The 16,688-nt window shown below is 39.5% G+C and overlaps 3 protein-coding genes and 2 long non-coding RNA genes across 6 annotated transcripts; 3 read left to right on the top strand and 2 right to left on the bottom strand.

Moving 5' to 3' along the window:
- Window positions 1–2,900: 2,900 nt before the first annotated feature.
- On the top strand, window positions 2,901–3,748 carry LOC118070109 (uncharacterized). The gene is made up of 2 exons (XR_004690722.1): window positions 2,901–3,128; window positions 3,296–3,748. It is a non-coding gene; the product is annotated as an uncharacterized lncRNA (long non-coding RNA).
- A 787-nt stretch (window positions 3,749–4,535) lies between these two features.
- LOC118070108 (uncharacterized) lies at window positions 4,536–5,646 on the bottom strand. Of its 2 annotated transcripts, none has more exons than XM_035088531.1 (3): window positions 5,363–5,646; window positions 4,827–5,272; window positions 4,536–4,774 (listed from the first exon to the last, which is right to left on the bottom strand). In XM_035088531.1, exons 1-3 carry the CDS (start codon window positions 5,551–5,553, stop codon window positions 4,761–4,763), a joined length of 651 nt encoding a protein of 216 aa, XP_034944422.1. In that variant the 5' UTR covers window positions 5,554–5,646; the 3' UTR covers window positions 4,536–4,760. The 2 variants fall into 2 exon arrangements, with proteins under 2 accessions (XP_034944422.1, XP_034944423.1); XM_035088532.1 differs by having other exon boundaries at window positions 4,536–4,765; window positions 5,363–5,642.
- Window positions 5,647–8,169: 2,523 nt separating this feature from the next.
- LOC118070052 (uncharacterized) lies at window positions 8,170–8,899 on the top strand. The gene is made up of 2 exons (XR_004690712.1): window positions 8,170–8,355; window positions 8,422–8,899. It is a non-coding gene; the product is annotated as an uncharacterized lncRNA (long non-coding RNA).
- A 142-nt stretch (window positions 8,900–9,041) lies between these two features.
- On the top strand, window positions 9,042–15,080 carry RpI1 (RNA polymerase I subunit RpI1). Its single transcript, XM_035088449.1, has 3 exons — window positions 9,042–9,400; window positions 9,497–10,864; window positions 11,152–15,080. Exons 1-3 carry the CDS (start codon window positions 9,214–9,216, stop codon window positions 14,706–14,708), a joined length of 5,112 nt encoding a protein of 1,703 aa, XP_034944340.1. The 5' UTR covers window positions 9,042–9,213; the 3' UTR covers window positions 14,709–15,080.
- Window positions 15,076–16,688, bottom strand: LOC118070036 (thioredoxin-2-like). Its single transcript, XM_035088450.1, has 3 exons — window positions 16,490–16,688; window positions 15,481–15,711; window positions 15,076–15,204 (listed from the first exon to the last, which is right to left on the bottom strand). The coding sequence occupies exons 1-3, from the start codon at window positions 16,511–16,513 to the stop codon at window positions 15,142–15,144; spliced, it is 318 nt and encodes a 105-aa protein (XP_034944341.1). The 5' UTR covers window positions 16,514–16,688; the 3' UTR covers window positions 15,076–15,141.

Raw genomic sequence — 16,688 nt, forward strand, 5'->3', positions numbered from 1 at the left:
TACCCACCCCCCCCCCCCCCCCCCGCCACCACCCCAAGCACCCCCCGCCCCCCCCCCCAACCCACCCCCCCCCCAGCCCCCCCCCCCCCCCCCCCCCCACCCCCCCCCCCCCACCCGCCCAACCCCGACACACCCCACCACCACCCCCCCCCCCCACACCCCCCCCCCCCACCCCCCCCCCCCCCACGCCCACCCCCCCCACCCCCCCCCCCCCCCCCCCACCACCCCCCCCCCCCACCCCCCCCCTTCCCCCCACGCCCCCCGCCCACACCCCGCCCTCCTCCCACCGACCCCCCCCCCCCACCCCACCCCCCCACCCCCCCCCCCCCCCCCGCCCCCCCCCCCCCCCCCCCCGCACCCACCCCCCCCCCCCCCCCACCCCCCACACCCAGCCACACCCCCCCACCGCACCACCCCCCCCCCCCCCCCCCCAACCCCCCCCGCCCCCCTTTTTCCCTACCAAAAACCCCACCACTCCCCCACACCCCCATTGTTGGGCTGCTCTAACCCCTTCCCACATCTCCCTTCCCCCTCCCCACCCCACCCCCCCCCACATTGCCCCCCTTTCACCCCATTCCCCCCACCCCCTGTTCCCCTCATTCCCCCCCTCCCACCATTCACCCCCCCCCTCCCCCCACCCCCTTTACACCATCATCACACCCTTCCACCCCCCCCCCCCCCCCCCCAGCTTCCCCTTTCCCCCCCCACCCCACAACCCGCCACCTTCCCCCTCCCCCCACCCCCCCCCCCCTCTTTTTCCCCCTATTCTTTTATCCCCTCCACCCAATCCCCCCCTACTTCCCCCCCCCCCCACCACTCCACCCTCCACCCTTCCACCCCCCCTCCCCTTGTTTTACCTTCACGCCACCCACACCTTTCTTTTGCCCCCCCCCCCCCCCAACCCCCCCCCACTACCCCTCCCAGAATTCCCTTCCCCCCCCCCCCCACCTCTCGCCCTCCCCCCCCCCCCCCATCTCTTTCTCCCCCCACCCCCCCACCCCCCCACTTTCTCCCCCCCCTCACCCCTTACAACCTCTCCCCCCCCCCCTCCCCCCCACTCCCCACCACCCCCCACCCCCTCCCCCCCCCCACCCACCCCCCCACCCCTCCCCACCCCCCTTTTCCCACCCCCCCCACCTCCCCACTTTTTCCTTACCCCCCCCCCCCCCTTTTCCCCCCCCCCTTCCCTCCCCTTTCCCCCCCCACCCCCCCTTCCCCCCCCCCCCCACCCCCCCACCCGTTCCCCCACCCCCCCCCCCCCCCTCCTTCGTTCCCTCCCCTCCCCCACCCCCCCCCCCTTTCCCTCCCCCGCCACCCCCCCCCCCAGCCCCCCCCCCCCCCCCCCCCCCCCCCCCCCCCCCCCCGCCCCCCGCCCACCCCCCCCCCCCAAGGAACCCACCCCCCCACCACCCGACCACCCACCACCAACAACAAACAAAAAAAACAAAAAAACAACCCCTGCCACCACCCCCCGCCCCCCCATCCCCCCGACCCCCCAGGTCCCCTCCCCACTCCCCCTCCCCCACCGCCCCCCACACCCCCCCCCCCACCCCCCCCCCCCCGCACCACCCCGCCCCCCCCCCCCCCCCACCCCCCCCTCCCCCAACCCCCCCCCCCCCCCCCCCCCCCCCCCCCCCCCACCCCCCACCCCCCCCCCCCCCCCCCCCCCCCCCCCAGCCCCCCACCCCCCCCCCCCCCCACCCCCCCCCCCCCCCCCCCCCCCCCCCCCCCCCCCCCACCCCCCCCCCCACACCCCCAACCCCACACCGCCCCCCCCCCCCCCCCACCCCCCCCCACCCCCCCCCCCCCCCCCCCCCCCACCCCCCCCCCCCCCCCCTCCCCCCGCCCCCCCCCCCCCACCCCCCCCCACCCCCCCCCACCCACCCCCCAGCCCCCCAACCCCCTCCCCTTTCCTTTTTACCCCCCCCCCCCCCCTTTCCAACCCACTGCCCCCCCGCCCTTGCCCCCCCCCCCCCCCCCCCCCCCCCACCCCCCCCCCCCCCCCCCCTTTCCCATGTTCCCCCACCCCCCCTTTATTCCCCCCCCCCCCCATTTCCCCCCCTCCCCCCCCCCCCCCCTTCTTCCCCTGCCCCCCCCCCCCCCCCCTTTTCATTCCCTTATCCGCACCCCCCCCCCCACCCCCCCACCCCCCCTTCCTCCCATTTTTCCGCCACCTCCCCCCCCTCCAGCCCCCCCCCCCCCCCCCCCACCCCCCCGCCCCCCCCACCACCCCCCCCCCCCCCCCCACCACCCCCCCCCCACCCCCCACCCCCCCCCCACCCCGCCCCCCCCCAACCCACCCGCCCACCCCACCCCCACCAACACCCCCCACCCCATCCCCCCCCCCACCTTCCCTCCCCCCCCCTCCTTCTTTTCCCCCTCCACCCACTTCCCCCCCCCCCCCCCCCCCCCCCAACCCCCCTTTTCACCCCCCCCTTCCCCCCCCCCCCCCCCCGCCCCCCTCCCCCCCCCCCCCCCCCCCCACCCCCCCTTTCCCCCCTTCCCCCCTCCCCTTCCCCCCCCTTTTTCTTCCCCCCCCCTTTTTCCCCCTTCCCCCCCCCCCCACACCCCCCACTCTCCCCCCACCCCCCCCTCCCCCCCCTCCCCCCCCATCCACCCCCCCCCACCCGACCCCTCCCCCCCTCCCCCCCCCCTTCCTTTTTCCCCCCTTTTTACCACCCCCCCACCCTTCTTTTTCATCTTTCTCCCCCCCACACCCCCACCCCCACAGTCAAGTTAATGTTATTATGATTGTACAGTACACTTTAAACTTCATTTTGATATAAAATGTACTTGCATTAAATAATAATTATACTCAAATTGAGTATATTCTGTGTTTGCCGCTAGTATACTTTCTAGCTATCACATTGTTTCTGTCAGTGTAGTGTCAAACACAGAGAGGTTTTCTTTAAATGGAAAACGCCCATATCTCCATGTTTCAGAGTAAACAATGTCAGATGACGCGATCTGTTTTTTCTTAAGCTTGCACACAACGCATAGATGTGTAAAAAAAAAAACAAATTATTTAAAGAAAAATTCTACTTTATTTATTAGAAAATAGAGAGTTTCTCTTTATTTAACTTTTTTCTGTAGTCGTTTCAATAAAGGTTGATAAAAATGACAGAACAGTAAGTGTTATGCCTTTATGTTATTCTTGTAACATGACAAAAAACATAGAGTTTAAATAAATTTTCGAAGAATTTCCGTTTGACATTTGTTATAAAATCTTAACCTAAATTTAACTTCATACAAGGTATTTGCTTCGAATTTAAAAAAAAACATTGAATTGTTACAGATCTAAAGTCACTGCACATCATTCACTTGAACTGGATGATTTCTATAAGTTGGTAGAAGAATTGATGAATGTAATACAAAATGCAACGTCAGAAGAACGACAGAAATATTTAAGGTACTTGGAAGACAAATTAGAAAAGTGGAAGCAAGATCTAGTATACACAGACATCTAGCCTAATAATTTATAAATTAAGATCAGAAGAGAGAAGAAAAAATTAGTAATTATGTTCTGAAATAGTGAAAAAATGTACTGATTAATTTAAGTTAAAGAACAATATCCATAAGTCTGTCATTACTTGTTGGAGTATTTGAGACTTCTGAATGTTTAGAAATATCCTGAACAACTTTGATTTACATAATTCTATTACACCAAACGAACTTATTGATATGTAAAAAAAAAAAAATATTTTCATGTTTTACTTTTATACGAATAATATGATTTCCGAAAGATTTAGCATCACGGATTTGTTGATATACTTGGATACTTTCTTCTGAAAGCTGGCTCGTGTCTCCATCTTTGATGGCTTGAATAATAGTTCTAATGATAAAGCAATCTTGAATAATGGCTTTGTAGATTTGGGATTGAGGATGTTCGATTATTTGACCATTTAAAACGTTTGTTGGTCTCACTATGGGTGGTAAGACTGGTACGACGTCAAAGAAAAATACATCTGTTGGAAATTGCAGGTCTAGTGATGATAAACAAGGAATTATCACCTTCAGAATTTCCTTATCATGCTTCCAAAGAGATCTCATGTACTCTCTTGATTGATCTGGCATCAATAAAACTGTTTCAGTCTTGGCAGCTGCCGATAGATTGTTTGAAACCAATACTTTTGATATCATGATTTTATTTTTCAACACTGTAACTTTGAGAATTGTGTTGTGGCAATTGATGCAAAATTTTCCAGCTGAGCATTGCTTGAGAACATTTTCTACGTAAATATGCCACTGGATGTTGATGTTTTTGGTGCTCTGAGCTAAACTAGACATTATTTTTTTCTCTCCAACTTCAGATCTCGTTCTTCTCAGTGTTTCTATATGATTTTTGATCATCTTGTTCCGCTTTGGCTTTTTAAAAGTTTAATTGTCATGCGCAGATGATTTACGCATCAATCATTGTACGCATGATATAAGCCATTTTTAAATACCCGTACAATGTAATAGCTGATGAACAATCATGAAAAGGGAAATATCAGCATAATAAAATTAGAAATGTTTTATTATAAATAGAAAATCCATTATTGGTGATCAGTAAAAAAGATCTGTTGTATTTTCTTCAATAACATAAAAAGGCATATAACATCACTGTAATAGCTCCAATAAACTGTCTATTAGTCTTTAAGGTCTAATATAGTTACTACTGTTTTCTAGAGTGCATTTTGGTTTCAGGCTTCAAGATGAACAGCAATAAATTAAAGTCGGTAATTACTCCTGTACAAAAAGTATCTCTCTCTCTCTCTTTCTTAGCCTAAAATAACTTAAATACTTATTAAATTTATTAAAATACAATAATTTTATTCATTAGTTACCATCGTTCCTGGTATGTTGTTGATTCTCAGTAAGACTACTCTTGTCTCCAATGGAAAATCTTTCGAGAAATTTTTTAAAATCACTAATCCTTTGAAGCTGACGATCTGCACGCAAATTAGTTATATATGATCCAAAATTCAAAACTACTCCACTTATCATGCAAGAATCTCGATAAGTAAAGGAAAAGGCGTCAGTTACAATCATTTTTCGGTGGTCTCTACGCCTCCACTCATTTAAGACTTCGCTTAGTAGATAAATGGTTTTTATTCGTTTGCTTTCAGGTAAATTTATTAAAAATAATTCGAGGTCCACACATGTTTGATGAATAATCGCAGCATTTGGACCATAAGGATGATTATGCTTCAGTTCTGACGTTGTGATGGTGAGACGATCATAATCTGTTGCCTCTAGCTTGATGTACGCTTTACACCCACTGTGTTTATATCTGAAACAATCTCGACTTATGTGATATTGCGTTGCTCTAAATTATTAATTGTGAATTAAGTCAATGATAACATTGAAAAATGATACTTACTCGCACTCATATTCACTACTGATGTACATCAACTTCGGGCGGAATTCGCGTTGTGCTTTGCGATCATCACAGATTCGTCGACATTTAGTTTTCTTGAAATTCACTGAATTATCCTTTGAGTATTGTATTAAAGTAACTTCAAATTTAATAAATGACTCGAACTTTTGGTTACAAATCAACCGCCTATCCATTCTGCTAGAAAACTGTTTCGTTTGTATGTAGAAAAAGTGTTGAGTAGAATTTTCCCTCTATAATGTTACGTTCTGCGCATATGCAGATAAGTCGCGCCCTCCGCGGTGGTGATTATACTGAAGAGCAAGAGGTAATTATTCAAGTTGAAAACATGTTTTTAAAAAAGACATGATAATCTTTTTCGGAGAAAATGTTTTAGAAATTTAAAAACTTAATTAGTACGAAAAATATCGCAGAGAGCGTGACTACTTCTTGCGCATGCGCAGAAATTAAAATTATGGAGGGAAAAAATTCCATCTAACGCTTCCTCCAGAGAAGAGGAACTGGTATAGAAATCCAACCCCGGGTTAAAATTCCGTACGTAGTTTTGGCTAACAGATGTAAAATACCTGTCCTTATGCACTCATTTACGTTAAACTTCTCTGGCTTCTTCTATATACAAACAAAACAGTTTTCCAGAAAAATGGAGCAATAGTTACTTTTTGACGTATTACACTTCATTAAAAGAATCTGAGTATGTCTTGAATCAAACTAAAGGCCGTTAATCAAAATCTTCTCGGTATCATTGATTCAGAATTAAAGTATAAGCATCCTTATGGTCCAAATGCCGGCGTAATTCAGCAAACATGTTCCGATCTCGAGTTCCACTTGGATAATTTATTTGATAATCAACAAGTAAAAAAGATTCGCTCATTTAACTACACTTTGAAAATGGTCAGAAAAAGATAACATTTTCTTAACATTTAAAAGTGATCCAAACTACTTTTTCAATCGACATCCTTGTATGACAATGCAGGAGGTTTCCAACTTTGGACACTCCATTAGTCGTTTGCCTGTGGAACGTCAGTTATAAAAAATCTCTGAATTGAGGCGTTTGTTTGAAAAATTGTTGATTAATGATGAAAACCTTTCAGATAGGAAATAACACTAGGAATGATGGTAAGAAAAGCATGAGGTTACTTAACTTTAATTATTCTGCGGTTTATTTTAGGATTGCCGAAAAATTTTTGTATCCGATCATCTACCAACTTGAGTTGGTCGTTTTGAAGCTTAAAACCTGAATGTACTTTGGAGTTGTTTGAAAATATTATTCCCTTCTACGTTAATCAAGAAAATACAATAGATATTTTTTATTAGTTATCAATAATCGACTATCTACTTGTCATGTAACAGGTACAATTTTTTTTTTAATTTTGCTTTTCACAATTATTTATTAGCCATCAAATTATTTCGGTGTTTAAAAACAGCTTGAATCGTGTGCCCAATTATCCATACGCAGACGACATCTGCTCGTATTACCGCTTATGGTGGAATAATTATGTGCATAAGAAAAAATTTTTAAAAGGCAAAACGAAACTCTAGATCATGAAGACGATTTAATATTATTTCAAGATCAAAATCTAAATGAAGCTACGGCAAAGTATGTTTGCAAGATTATGGACAATCATATGGAAACGATTTTTTATAAATCAAGCGGCTATTCTTTTAATGAAAAAATAAATCTTAAAGCTGGAACGATGTTCAAACAATATAGAAATACTCAGAATTGATTAATCATTTTAGAGTTAAATATCCTTTATTAGATAAACTATTTTTTTCTCATATTCCCGTCGAATGTTAGATTTTTTTTTTTCTGTTTCTAGAAAAAAAGCGACGTATTTTTTTTTAGCGACACTAACGCTATTCTTGTTTGAAAAAAGGCCTACAACTCAAGCAGCTACAATATACCAAAGTAAAAAATGCCATGCTTTGTTTCCTTAGTTGATAATATACTATTGTTAATTACATGTTGTCACTTCGTAAAATATTTCCTCTAAGAAGAATTCTTTCTTATTTAAAAATATTTTTTCCATTTAAATAATAACCGCTTCCTTTTTAGTTTAAATAGCACCACAGAGAGCGTGACCAGTCTTTTCGCATGCGCAGAACGTGAAATTATAGAGGGAAAAATTCTACCCAGCGCCAGAGAAAAGAGATAATATATAGAAGAACCATCCCAATGAAAGCTGTTGGACGATAATTTTTACCTGCTGTCCGTTCATCATTGAACTGGAATACGCGTTATTTTTTTCATTTGATGTTGATTTAATACAATACTCAGAGAAAAATTTAGTTAATTTTAAAATAACTGAATTTTAACTTATCTGTGATGACCCTAACCCACTATGCCGATGTAACAATGAGCTGATATACACAAGTTGTAAATTCGAGTGTGAGTAAGTAACATTTTTTAATGTTATCATTGATTTAATTCACAATTAATAATTTAGAGCAACGCAATATCACATAAGATTGAGATTGTTTCAGATATAAAACACAGTGGGTGTGAAGCGTACGTCAAGCTGGAGGTAACAGATTATAATCGGCTCACCATCACAGGTGCACTGTCATATCACAATCATCCTTATGGTCCAAATTCCTCTATTATTTATCAAACATGTTTGGATCTTGAGTCACACTTAGATAATTTACCTAATGATAAACAAATGAAGATAATTGATCGACTTAACAACATTTTAAATATACTCTTAATTATGGAAAAACTTAATAAGCCTGCAAGAAATCCTTATTTTTTAAATTTTCGACATCCTTGCATGGTACGCGCAGTAGTTTGAAAGTTTGGATTATATTTCACCTGTTTGCGTGTGAAACTTCAGATGGAAAGAATTATTTACTCAAAAAATATGTTAAAAATATTTTCGATTGATGATAGGAACATTCTTAGAGTTTACTAGAAAGATTGTTAATTGAAGACAATAATGCTCTTGCTGAGAATCAACGACATCATATCAAGAATGATGGTGAGAAAAGAATAAAGTTATTACGTTTTAATGGACTTATATTAATCATTATTTGGGTTATTTTAGGATTGGTAAAAAACTATTTGTACTAAAGAATTCACTTACATGAACTTATTGTTAGTCATCTTGAAGCCTAGGACCTGAATGTACCTTGAAGAGTCGATGTTTGCAGATATTATTTTGGAGCTATATACTTATTTAAGGCTATGAAAGAAATCTAGTGGATATTTTTCGATAATTATAAATCATATATTTCATATTTTTTAAATAATTCTTACAATTTCATTGCTTAAGATTTTTTGAGAAAAAAGTATTTTATTAGTACTCGCATTTTTCGGGTATTTAAACATGGCTTGTCATACGCACTATGATTTCTGTCCAAACAACTCCTGCGTGAAGTTGTTCTGTGCACATCATCAACAGTTTGCGACGGAATGATTCTGCGCATGACAAGAAACTTTCGAAAGTGAAATACATGTGTGAATTAATTAAATTGAAACTAAAAATTTCTCAAAGCAATTTTAAATAAAATTATTAAATTAAACAAGAATAATAATACATTATTAATATAAATAAGAGTTTTAATATTAAATATACAAATTTTCTTATAAGAAATTATAAACGTATATTATTTGTACAGTGAAGCATGTGTCCCGCCATTTTCCTGAGATATATTAGCGAGGTTAACTGCTTTAAAAACATATGTTTCACGGAGAAGAGTAACACGTGGTTTGTAAAGTCAGTCTGTTGAGTGATAAATAGTGTTTATTGACTATAAAAATAATTAATAAAGTAATTTTTTCATTATTGTTTAACAATTTATTATTAACAAAAGTGACAAACTAATAGAAATAAGCAATGAGTGTAAGATTTGTTGAAATTCCGGTCAAAAACATACCTAAACATTTAGATCCTAAAAGTTTAATATTCTCAGTTTTTACCGTTGATGACATCAGGAAATTAAGCGTCGTACAAGTATGTACTCCTTTATCATTCAATGTTCTTGGACATCCCTTGAAAGGTGGACTCTATGATCCTGCTCTAGGTAAGACTAGCAACAATTATCAACATCATCATCTTACTAGCTTTGTTGTAATAATAGGTTATTTATGATCTATATTAATATCATTGTCATTTTTAGGACCTTTAGATGCTCAATCAGATCCTTGTGGAACTTGTGGAGAAAATGTGTACCACTGTACAGGTCATTTTGGCCACATCGAACTCCCAGTACCAGTCGTCAATCCTTTATTTCACAAAACTCTTTGTACATTGATAAAACTATCTTGCATGAAATGTTTTACACTCCAGATCCCAGACCATATCAAACTACTGCTCTCAGCCAAACTACGAATGCTCCACGAAGGTTTCTACAGCGACTTAGAAACCCTAGACCACGAGGTCAATTCAATATTATCCCAAAATCAAAATCTAAACGAAGCTGAAGTTGAATATATTCGCGAGATAATCGAAAATCATATAGAAACACTGAGAAGAACGAAATCTGAAGTTGGAGAGAAAAAAATAATGTCTAGTTTAGCTCAGAGCACCAAAAACATCAACATCCAGTGGCATATTTACGTAGAAAATGTTCTCAAGCAATGCTCAGCTGGAAAATTTTGCATCAATTGCCACAACACAATTCTCAAAGTTACAGTGTTGAAAAATAAAATCATGATATCAAAAGTATTGGTTTCAAACAATCTATCGGCAGCTGCCAAGACTGAAACAGTTTTATTGATGCCAGATCAATCAAGAGAGTACATGAGATCTCTTTGGAAGCATGATAAGGAAATTCTGAAGGTGATAATTCCTTGTTTATCATCACTAGACCTGCAATTTCCAACAGATGTATTTTTCTTTGACGTCGTACCAGTCTTACCACCCATAGTGAGACCAACAAACGTTTTAAATGGTCAAATAATCGAACATCCTCAATCCCAAATCTACAAAGCCATTATTCAAGATTGCTTTATCATTAGAACTATTATTCAAGCCATCAAAGATGGAGACACGAGCCAGCTTTCAGAAGAAAGTATCCAAGTATATCAACAAATCCGTGGTACTAATTCCTTGGAGAAGCTTCATCTAGCTTGGCAGGCTCTCCAAGCTAATGCCGACCATCTTATGGACCGGGAAATGAGTAAGACATCAGAGTCTGCCAACTGTCAAGGCTTAAAACAAATCATTGAGAAGAAAGAAGGAATTATAAGGATGCATATGATGGGGAAACGAGTCAATTACGCTGCTAGATCTGTTATCACTCCTGATCCTAATTTAAATATCGATGAAATCGGCATTCCAGAAGCTTTCGCGTTGAAATTAACTTACCCGGTTGCTGTGACACCTTGGAATGTTACCGAGCTTAGACAAATGATCATTAATGGACCTGATAAGCATCCAGGAGCTGTGATGATTGAAGGAGATGATGGTCGTATTAGGAGAATAGACCCTACTGATGTAGTGAACAGAGAAGCTATCGCCAAAAGGCTTCTTACAACTGGGAAAGGTAATATTAAAACATTTAATTAGAATCTTCAAATAAATCTATGAATAATATTATTTGTGGCTGAAAATTTTAAAAAAATGTTTAACAGTAACAAAATTAATCTGAGTAATCTTTAATAAAGAACTATAAAGTATGGATATCAAATAAAGAACAAAGGATTCATTAATATCCTTTACAATATCTAAATGCTACATTTAATATTTTTATAAAGATATTTAGTTAGGATATGTTGCAATAAATATAATTGAAGTATTTCTAAAATTATACTAAATAATCTTTTTCAACAGATAATTCATTCCATGCAGTCAAGATTGTACATAGACATCTGCAAAATGGTGACATTCTGCTACTTAATCGTCAACCTACGCTCCACAAGCCTAGTATTATGGCGCACAAAGCTAGAATTTTAAAAGGAGAAAAAACTTTGAGGCTTCATTATTCAAATTGTAAAGCTTACAATGCTGATTTCGATGGTGACGAAATGAATGCTCACTTTCCACAGAATGAATTGGCTAGGAGTGAGGGTTACAACATAGCTAATGTATCTAATCAGTACCTAGTGCCAAAGGATGGAACACCTTTGGGTGGTTTGATCCAAGATCACATGATTTCAGGTGTTAAATTGACTTGCAGAGGAAGATTCTTCTCCAAAGCTGATTACATGCAGTTGGTTTATAGTGGACTTAATGATCATTTTGGAGATATCATTCTTTTACCTCCCACAATTATTAAACCGATTCAATTATGGTCTGGGAAGCAGGTGATATCCACTGTGATTATCAACACCACTCCTAAGAATCGGGCGAGAATAAATTTAACCGCTGGAGCAAAAATTAGTGATAAAAATTGGGTGACTCAAAAGCCTAGAAGATGGAAATGTGGAGAAGAATTTACGGATCCTAAAACCATGTCCGAGGCTGAAGTTATTATCAGACATGGTGAGCTTTTATGTGGAGTTTTAGACAAAACCCATTACGGTGCTACATCATATGGACTTATTCACTGTGTTTTTGAATTATACGGTGGTGCTTGTTCAACTAAAATGCTATCATCTTTTGGAAAACTCTTCCAAGCCTTTCTCCAGCGATCAGGGTTCACTCTAGGTATTGAAGATATTTTAATAGTTGAGAAAAATGATGCGAAGAGGGATGAAATCATTCAGAATTGCAGAAAAATTGGAGATGATGTTCAAAAAAGCGCTGTAGAGCTGCCTGAAGATACTCCTAGAGAAGTAGTATTGAGAAAAATGGAAGAAGAAACTTGGAAAAATAAAAAATTCCGAGCGCTCATTGATCGAAAGTATAAAAATGCATTGGATCCATTCACTAATGATATCAACAAAACCTGTCTACCAGCTGGGTTGCTTAAAAAGTTCCCTAAAAATAATCTTCAGCTGATGGTCCAGTCTGGAGCCAAAGGATCAACTGTAAATACCATGCAAATTTCTTGTTTGTTAGGTCAAATTGAATTGGAAGGCAAAAGACCACCTTTGATGATCAGCGGACGAAGCTTGCCGAGTTTCCCACCTTATGATTCATCTCCACGAGCTGGTGGTTTTATCGATGGACGATTTATGACTGGAATCCAACCTCAGGAATTTTTCTTCCACTGTATGGCTGGAAGAGAAGGTCTTATTGATACTGCTGTGAAGACTAGTAGGTCTGGATACCTTCAAAGATGTTTAATCAAACATCTAGAAGGTCTTACTATTAATTATGACTTAACTGTCAGAGATTCTGACGGTTCTTTGATTCAAGTTTATTACGGTGAAGATGGCCTGGACATTCCTAAATCTCGATTTTTGAAGAAAGAGCAGATGGACTTCTTGGTGGAGAATAAAAATGCTATTATTGATAAGACATTGTTAGACAGATTAAAATCTGATGATGAAAAATCGCGAAAAGAAATATTAAAAAATGTCAAAGCTTTAAAAAAATTTAAAGAAACGTATGGAAATCTTTTTCCCAAGACGAGGACTAGCCCTTTTGCTAAATTTTCTCAAGATAACTTCAACAATAACTCTAATAAATCTAAAATCATCGATCCCAATAGTGGCAGAAGTAAAGCTGTGTTGTCATTAATGAGAAAATGGATCCGTGCTGATAAAGAAACTAAAGCGACATACAAAAGTGGAATTATTCGATTTCCAGATCCAATAATTGCTAAACACCGACTGGACCTAGAATTTGGAGTGTTGACAGAAAAATTGGAAGACTTAGTTGACGAATACATGATAAAAAGAGACGGGTGTGTAACAACGAAGATTAAAATCAAAGAATTGAGAGACTTAATGAGCTTGAAAGTCATGAAAACATTATGTCCACCTGGTGAACCAGTTGGCTTACTTGCTGCTCAATCAATTGGAGAACCATCAACTCAGATGACACTGAATACTTTCCACTTTGCTGGTCGTGGAGAAATGAACGTCACCTTGGGTATCCCAAGATTGCGTGAAATTCTGATGATGGCCTCGAAAAATATAAAAACTCCAAGCATGGAAATTCCATTCAAGAAAACTCTTCCAAACCTTCCTAAACAAGCAAACAAATTGAAACTAAAGCTGACTAGATGTGTGCTTTCTGATGTGCTTCAGAGCATCACAATTAACAGGAAATTAGAAAAAATGCCCCACAGACAACTAGAGTACACTTTGTTGATAAACTTCTTACCACATAAGTATTATAAGCATGAATTTTGTGTAACTTCTAAGCAAGTTATTGAAAAAACAGAATTATTATTCTTCAAAGAGGTGTTTAAGGAGATCAAAAAGGTTGCCAAGTTGTCAGGAACATCATTATATGTTGAAGAAGAAAGAAAAGTGAATGATAAGCTAGAGAATTCTATGCTTGATGCTGGTGGCAATGATTTTGACTTCAATGAATTTAAAAATAATAAAGTAAAAGCAGACATTGGAGAAATGCATGAATCATCAGATGAAGAAGAAATAGCTGAAGATGCTGATGCTACTGCTGCTAGATCAGTATCAAGACATCAAGAAAACCAGGAGTATGATGACCCAGAAGAAGAAGAAGCACCTGAAGAGCCATCAAATGACATTGACGAGACTGAAATAAGTCTAAAAATTGAAAATGATTTAAGTGATGATGAAGTTATTTCAAAGTTAACAGTAGCAGCTAAAATGGCAGCAGAGCAAAGAAAAAATGACGTCACTAACATGTATACCTATGGAATTGATTATGATTTTGATGCTGAACGATTTCGATGGTGTAAATTCACATTTTGGTTACCTTTGAAGATGATTAAAATTGATTTACCAACTATCTTGAGAACTGCTGCTAGTAAAGTAGTGCTGTGGGAGACACCAGCGATTAGAAGAGCTTTTACTTTTCAAAATTCTGATGGAGATACTGTTTTAAAAACTGATGGCTTAAATATTGTTGAGATGTTTAAATACAATGAGATTCTAGATCTTACGAAATTATATTCGAATGATATCTACGGTATTTCTCAAACCTACGGGATAGAAGCTGCCAATAGAGTGATTGTTAAGGAAGTTAAGGATGTGTTTAAGATGTATGGAATTACTGTAGATTCTAGACATTTATCTTTAGTAGCGGATTATATGACATTTGATGGAACATTTCAACCATTAAGTAGAAAAGGTATGGAAGATTCAGCATCACCGTTGCAACAAATGAGCTTTGAAAGCTCTTTGACTTTCTTAAAAAGTGCTACACTTCAAGGCAAACGAGATGATTTATTATCACCTTCGAGTCGATTAATGCTTGGACAGCCATGTAGAACAGGAACTGGATTCTTTGGTGTTTACTTTAAACCACAGTTGTCGATGTTTAATTCGAATTCGTCATCCTTGAAGGTGTGATTAATCAGTTAAATATTATTTTATAAGTCAATTAAGTGTAAATAAACGAGATACTATACTGATTAATCAGTTGACTTAATTTATTATTATTTTTTTAAAATAAGGAAATTATTTTTTCTTTAAAAAAATGATCAATTACTTTTTTTTTTTTTTTAATTTAGTTTAATAATATCCAAGTGTATATTTTAAAGGCCAAAATACAATGATTAAAAAAGAATTTTGACAAGTTTGAATAAAATTTCTAATGTTTTAAATGTAAAATTCTACAAAAAAATTGTATTTATCATCGCAATGTTATTCAATGCCTCTAAAAAAGTATGAGTAATCACACAACAGCAATTGTGGTGTTCTAATAAAGTGAATTTTATCTAACAATTGATAGTTGCATTTTTGTAGATTTTTTTAAAGTTTATTTCAATAATTATTGGTATAATTAATGATGTTTATTAAGCAATGTCTTTAATTTCTCGATACTAGCACCAATCATTGAATCAATCTGTGTAAAAAAAATTACATTAATATTAATAGGAAAAAAATTGGAATCATAGTTAAATATTTAAAGTTCGTCTACAATAAACATTAAACTTAGATAAAAATAGCAGTTGACAAATAAACACACATTTTTAAACAATCACTGAATAAACATTGAAATTTTCAAATTTAAAGTCAGAAATATAAACTAATTTATTATTTATGTTTAATTATTAGTTGATAAAATTTAATACCTATTGTAGACATATTTGTAGTAAGTGCAAAATTTTTAAATACATACTTTTTTCTGGTTTTTAAAGAAAATAAATGTCGGCATGCTTTCGATCTCGTACTCAGTAGCAATTGTTTCACCTTCGTCAACGTCTACTTTGTAGAAGATAACATCAGTGAATTCATTGGAAAATTCCTCAAATTTTGGAGAAATCACTTTACATGGACCACACCAAGTAGCATAGAAATCAACGACAACAAGTTTATCTCCAGCTTCAGCAAGTTTTTCTTTAAACTCTTCCTGTAATTAGTTTAATAAGTGATGAGTCGTATGCACTATTAATAATCATAGGCATCATAGATTACAAAATTGCTATTTTTAACTAATGATTTAATAATTGATCATACAAAAATCTTTGTTTAATTTTACAAAAAAATATTCAACATCAACCATTAAGTAACCAAGTGGAATTTACGATTTTTTCTCTTGATTATAACCACTATTGAAACATACAAAATGATTTTTTATTTCTGCTTCTTCTTAATGATTATCTTAATCTTGACAATCAATAAGAGTGAAAACACGATATCAATATTGAGATTATTATTTTCAAGATTGATATTGATATAAATTTTAAAATAAATTAGTTTTTTTTTAGTTCAATCTCAATCTAATTAGTCTAATTTATTTTTAAAATTAAAATGATTAGTGTATAATCTATTATAAAACAATTCCAATTATAGGTAATAATTATCAATTCGAAGGTCACAATTAATTTTAATCAGATGACGTTCTTATAATTTTGCTATTCAACACGTCACTGTTACCACGCCATCGACCGAGTTAAAATTGAAGTCAACATTGATTTTCCGGCTTTATTTTTTTTTATGTAAATAATTTTAGTTAAATAATATTCAATAAACATAGAAGTATTGTAAACAATAAATGGAATTATTCAACAAAAAGAATATATAACATTGCAAAATATTTTTAATATTTTACAATAATTTCAATGACCATGTTTTTTTGAAAAGGGAAAGAAAAAAATGAAAAATTCAATAATGAAATTGACAATTACCAGTGTTTTGATTTGAACAACCATTTTAGTTAAGTAGAATGTACTTTTTGATGTTGATAATCACTAAGTGAATACTTTTACTGGTGTTTTATTGATAATAATTACTACCAATGATGTTTATCAGTACACTGGTATGGAATCGTAGGCCCGAGTTTGTGGTGAAACTGAGTCAACCGTGAAACTATTCAAGTTAAAGTGA

Source organism: Chelonus insularis, unplaced genomic scaffold (assembly GCF_013357705.1).
Source record: "Chelonus insularis isolate UGA/USDA-ARS -01 unplaced genomic scaffold, ASM1335770v1 contig_50_pilon, whole genome shotgun sequence".
NCBI lineage: Eukaryota > Metazoa > Arthropoda > Insecta > Hymenoptera > Braconidae > Chelonus > Chelonus insularis.

What these genes read in the sequence shown, in the direction of transcription:
- LOC118070108 (XM_035088531.1), bottom strand. Translation starts at nt 5,553, where the DNA reads ATGGATAGGCGGTTGATTTGTAACCAAAAGTTCGAGTCATTTATTAAA. An exon ending in AGTAGTGAATATGAGTGCGA is followed by an intron (nt 5,273 to 5,362) that starts GTAAGTATCATT and finishes AGATTGTTTCAG; the next exon opens with ATATAAACACAGTGGGTGTA.
- RpI1 (XM_035088449.1), top strand. Translation starts at nt 9,214, where the DNA reads ATGAGTGTAAGATTTGTTGAAATTCCGGTCAAAAACATACCTAAACAT. An exon ending in ACTCTATGATCCTGCTCTAG is followed by an intron (nt 9,401 to 9,496) that starts GTAAGACTAGCA and finishes TGTCATTTTTAG; the next exon opens with GACCTTTAGATGCTCAATCA. An exon ending in GCTTCTTACAACTGGGAAAG is followed by an intron (nt 10,865 to 11,151) that starts GTAATATTAAAA and finishes CTTTTTCAACAG; the next exon opens with ATAATTCATTCCATGCAGTC.
- LOC118070036 (XM_035088450.1), bottom strand. Translation starts at nt 16,513, where the DNA reads ATGGTTGTTCAAATCAAAACACTG. An exon ending in TTGTTCAAATCAAAACACTG is followed by an intron (nt 15,712 to 16,489) that starts GTAATTGTCAAT and finishes AACTAATTACAG; the next exon opens with GAAGAGTTTAAAGAAAAACT. An exon ending in TCTTTAAAAACCAGAAAAAA is followed by an intron (nt 15,205 to 15,480) that starts GTATGTATTTAA and finishes TTTTTTACACAG; the next exon opens with ATTGATTCAATGATTGGTGC.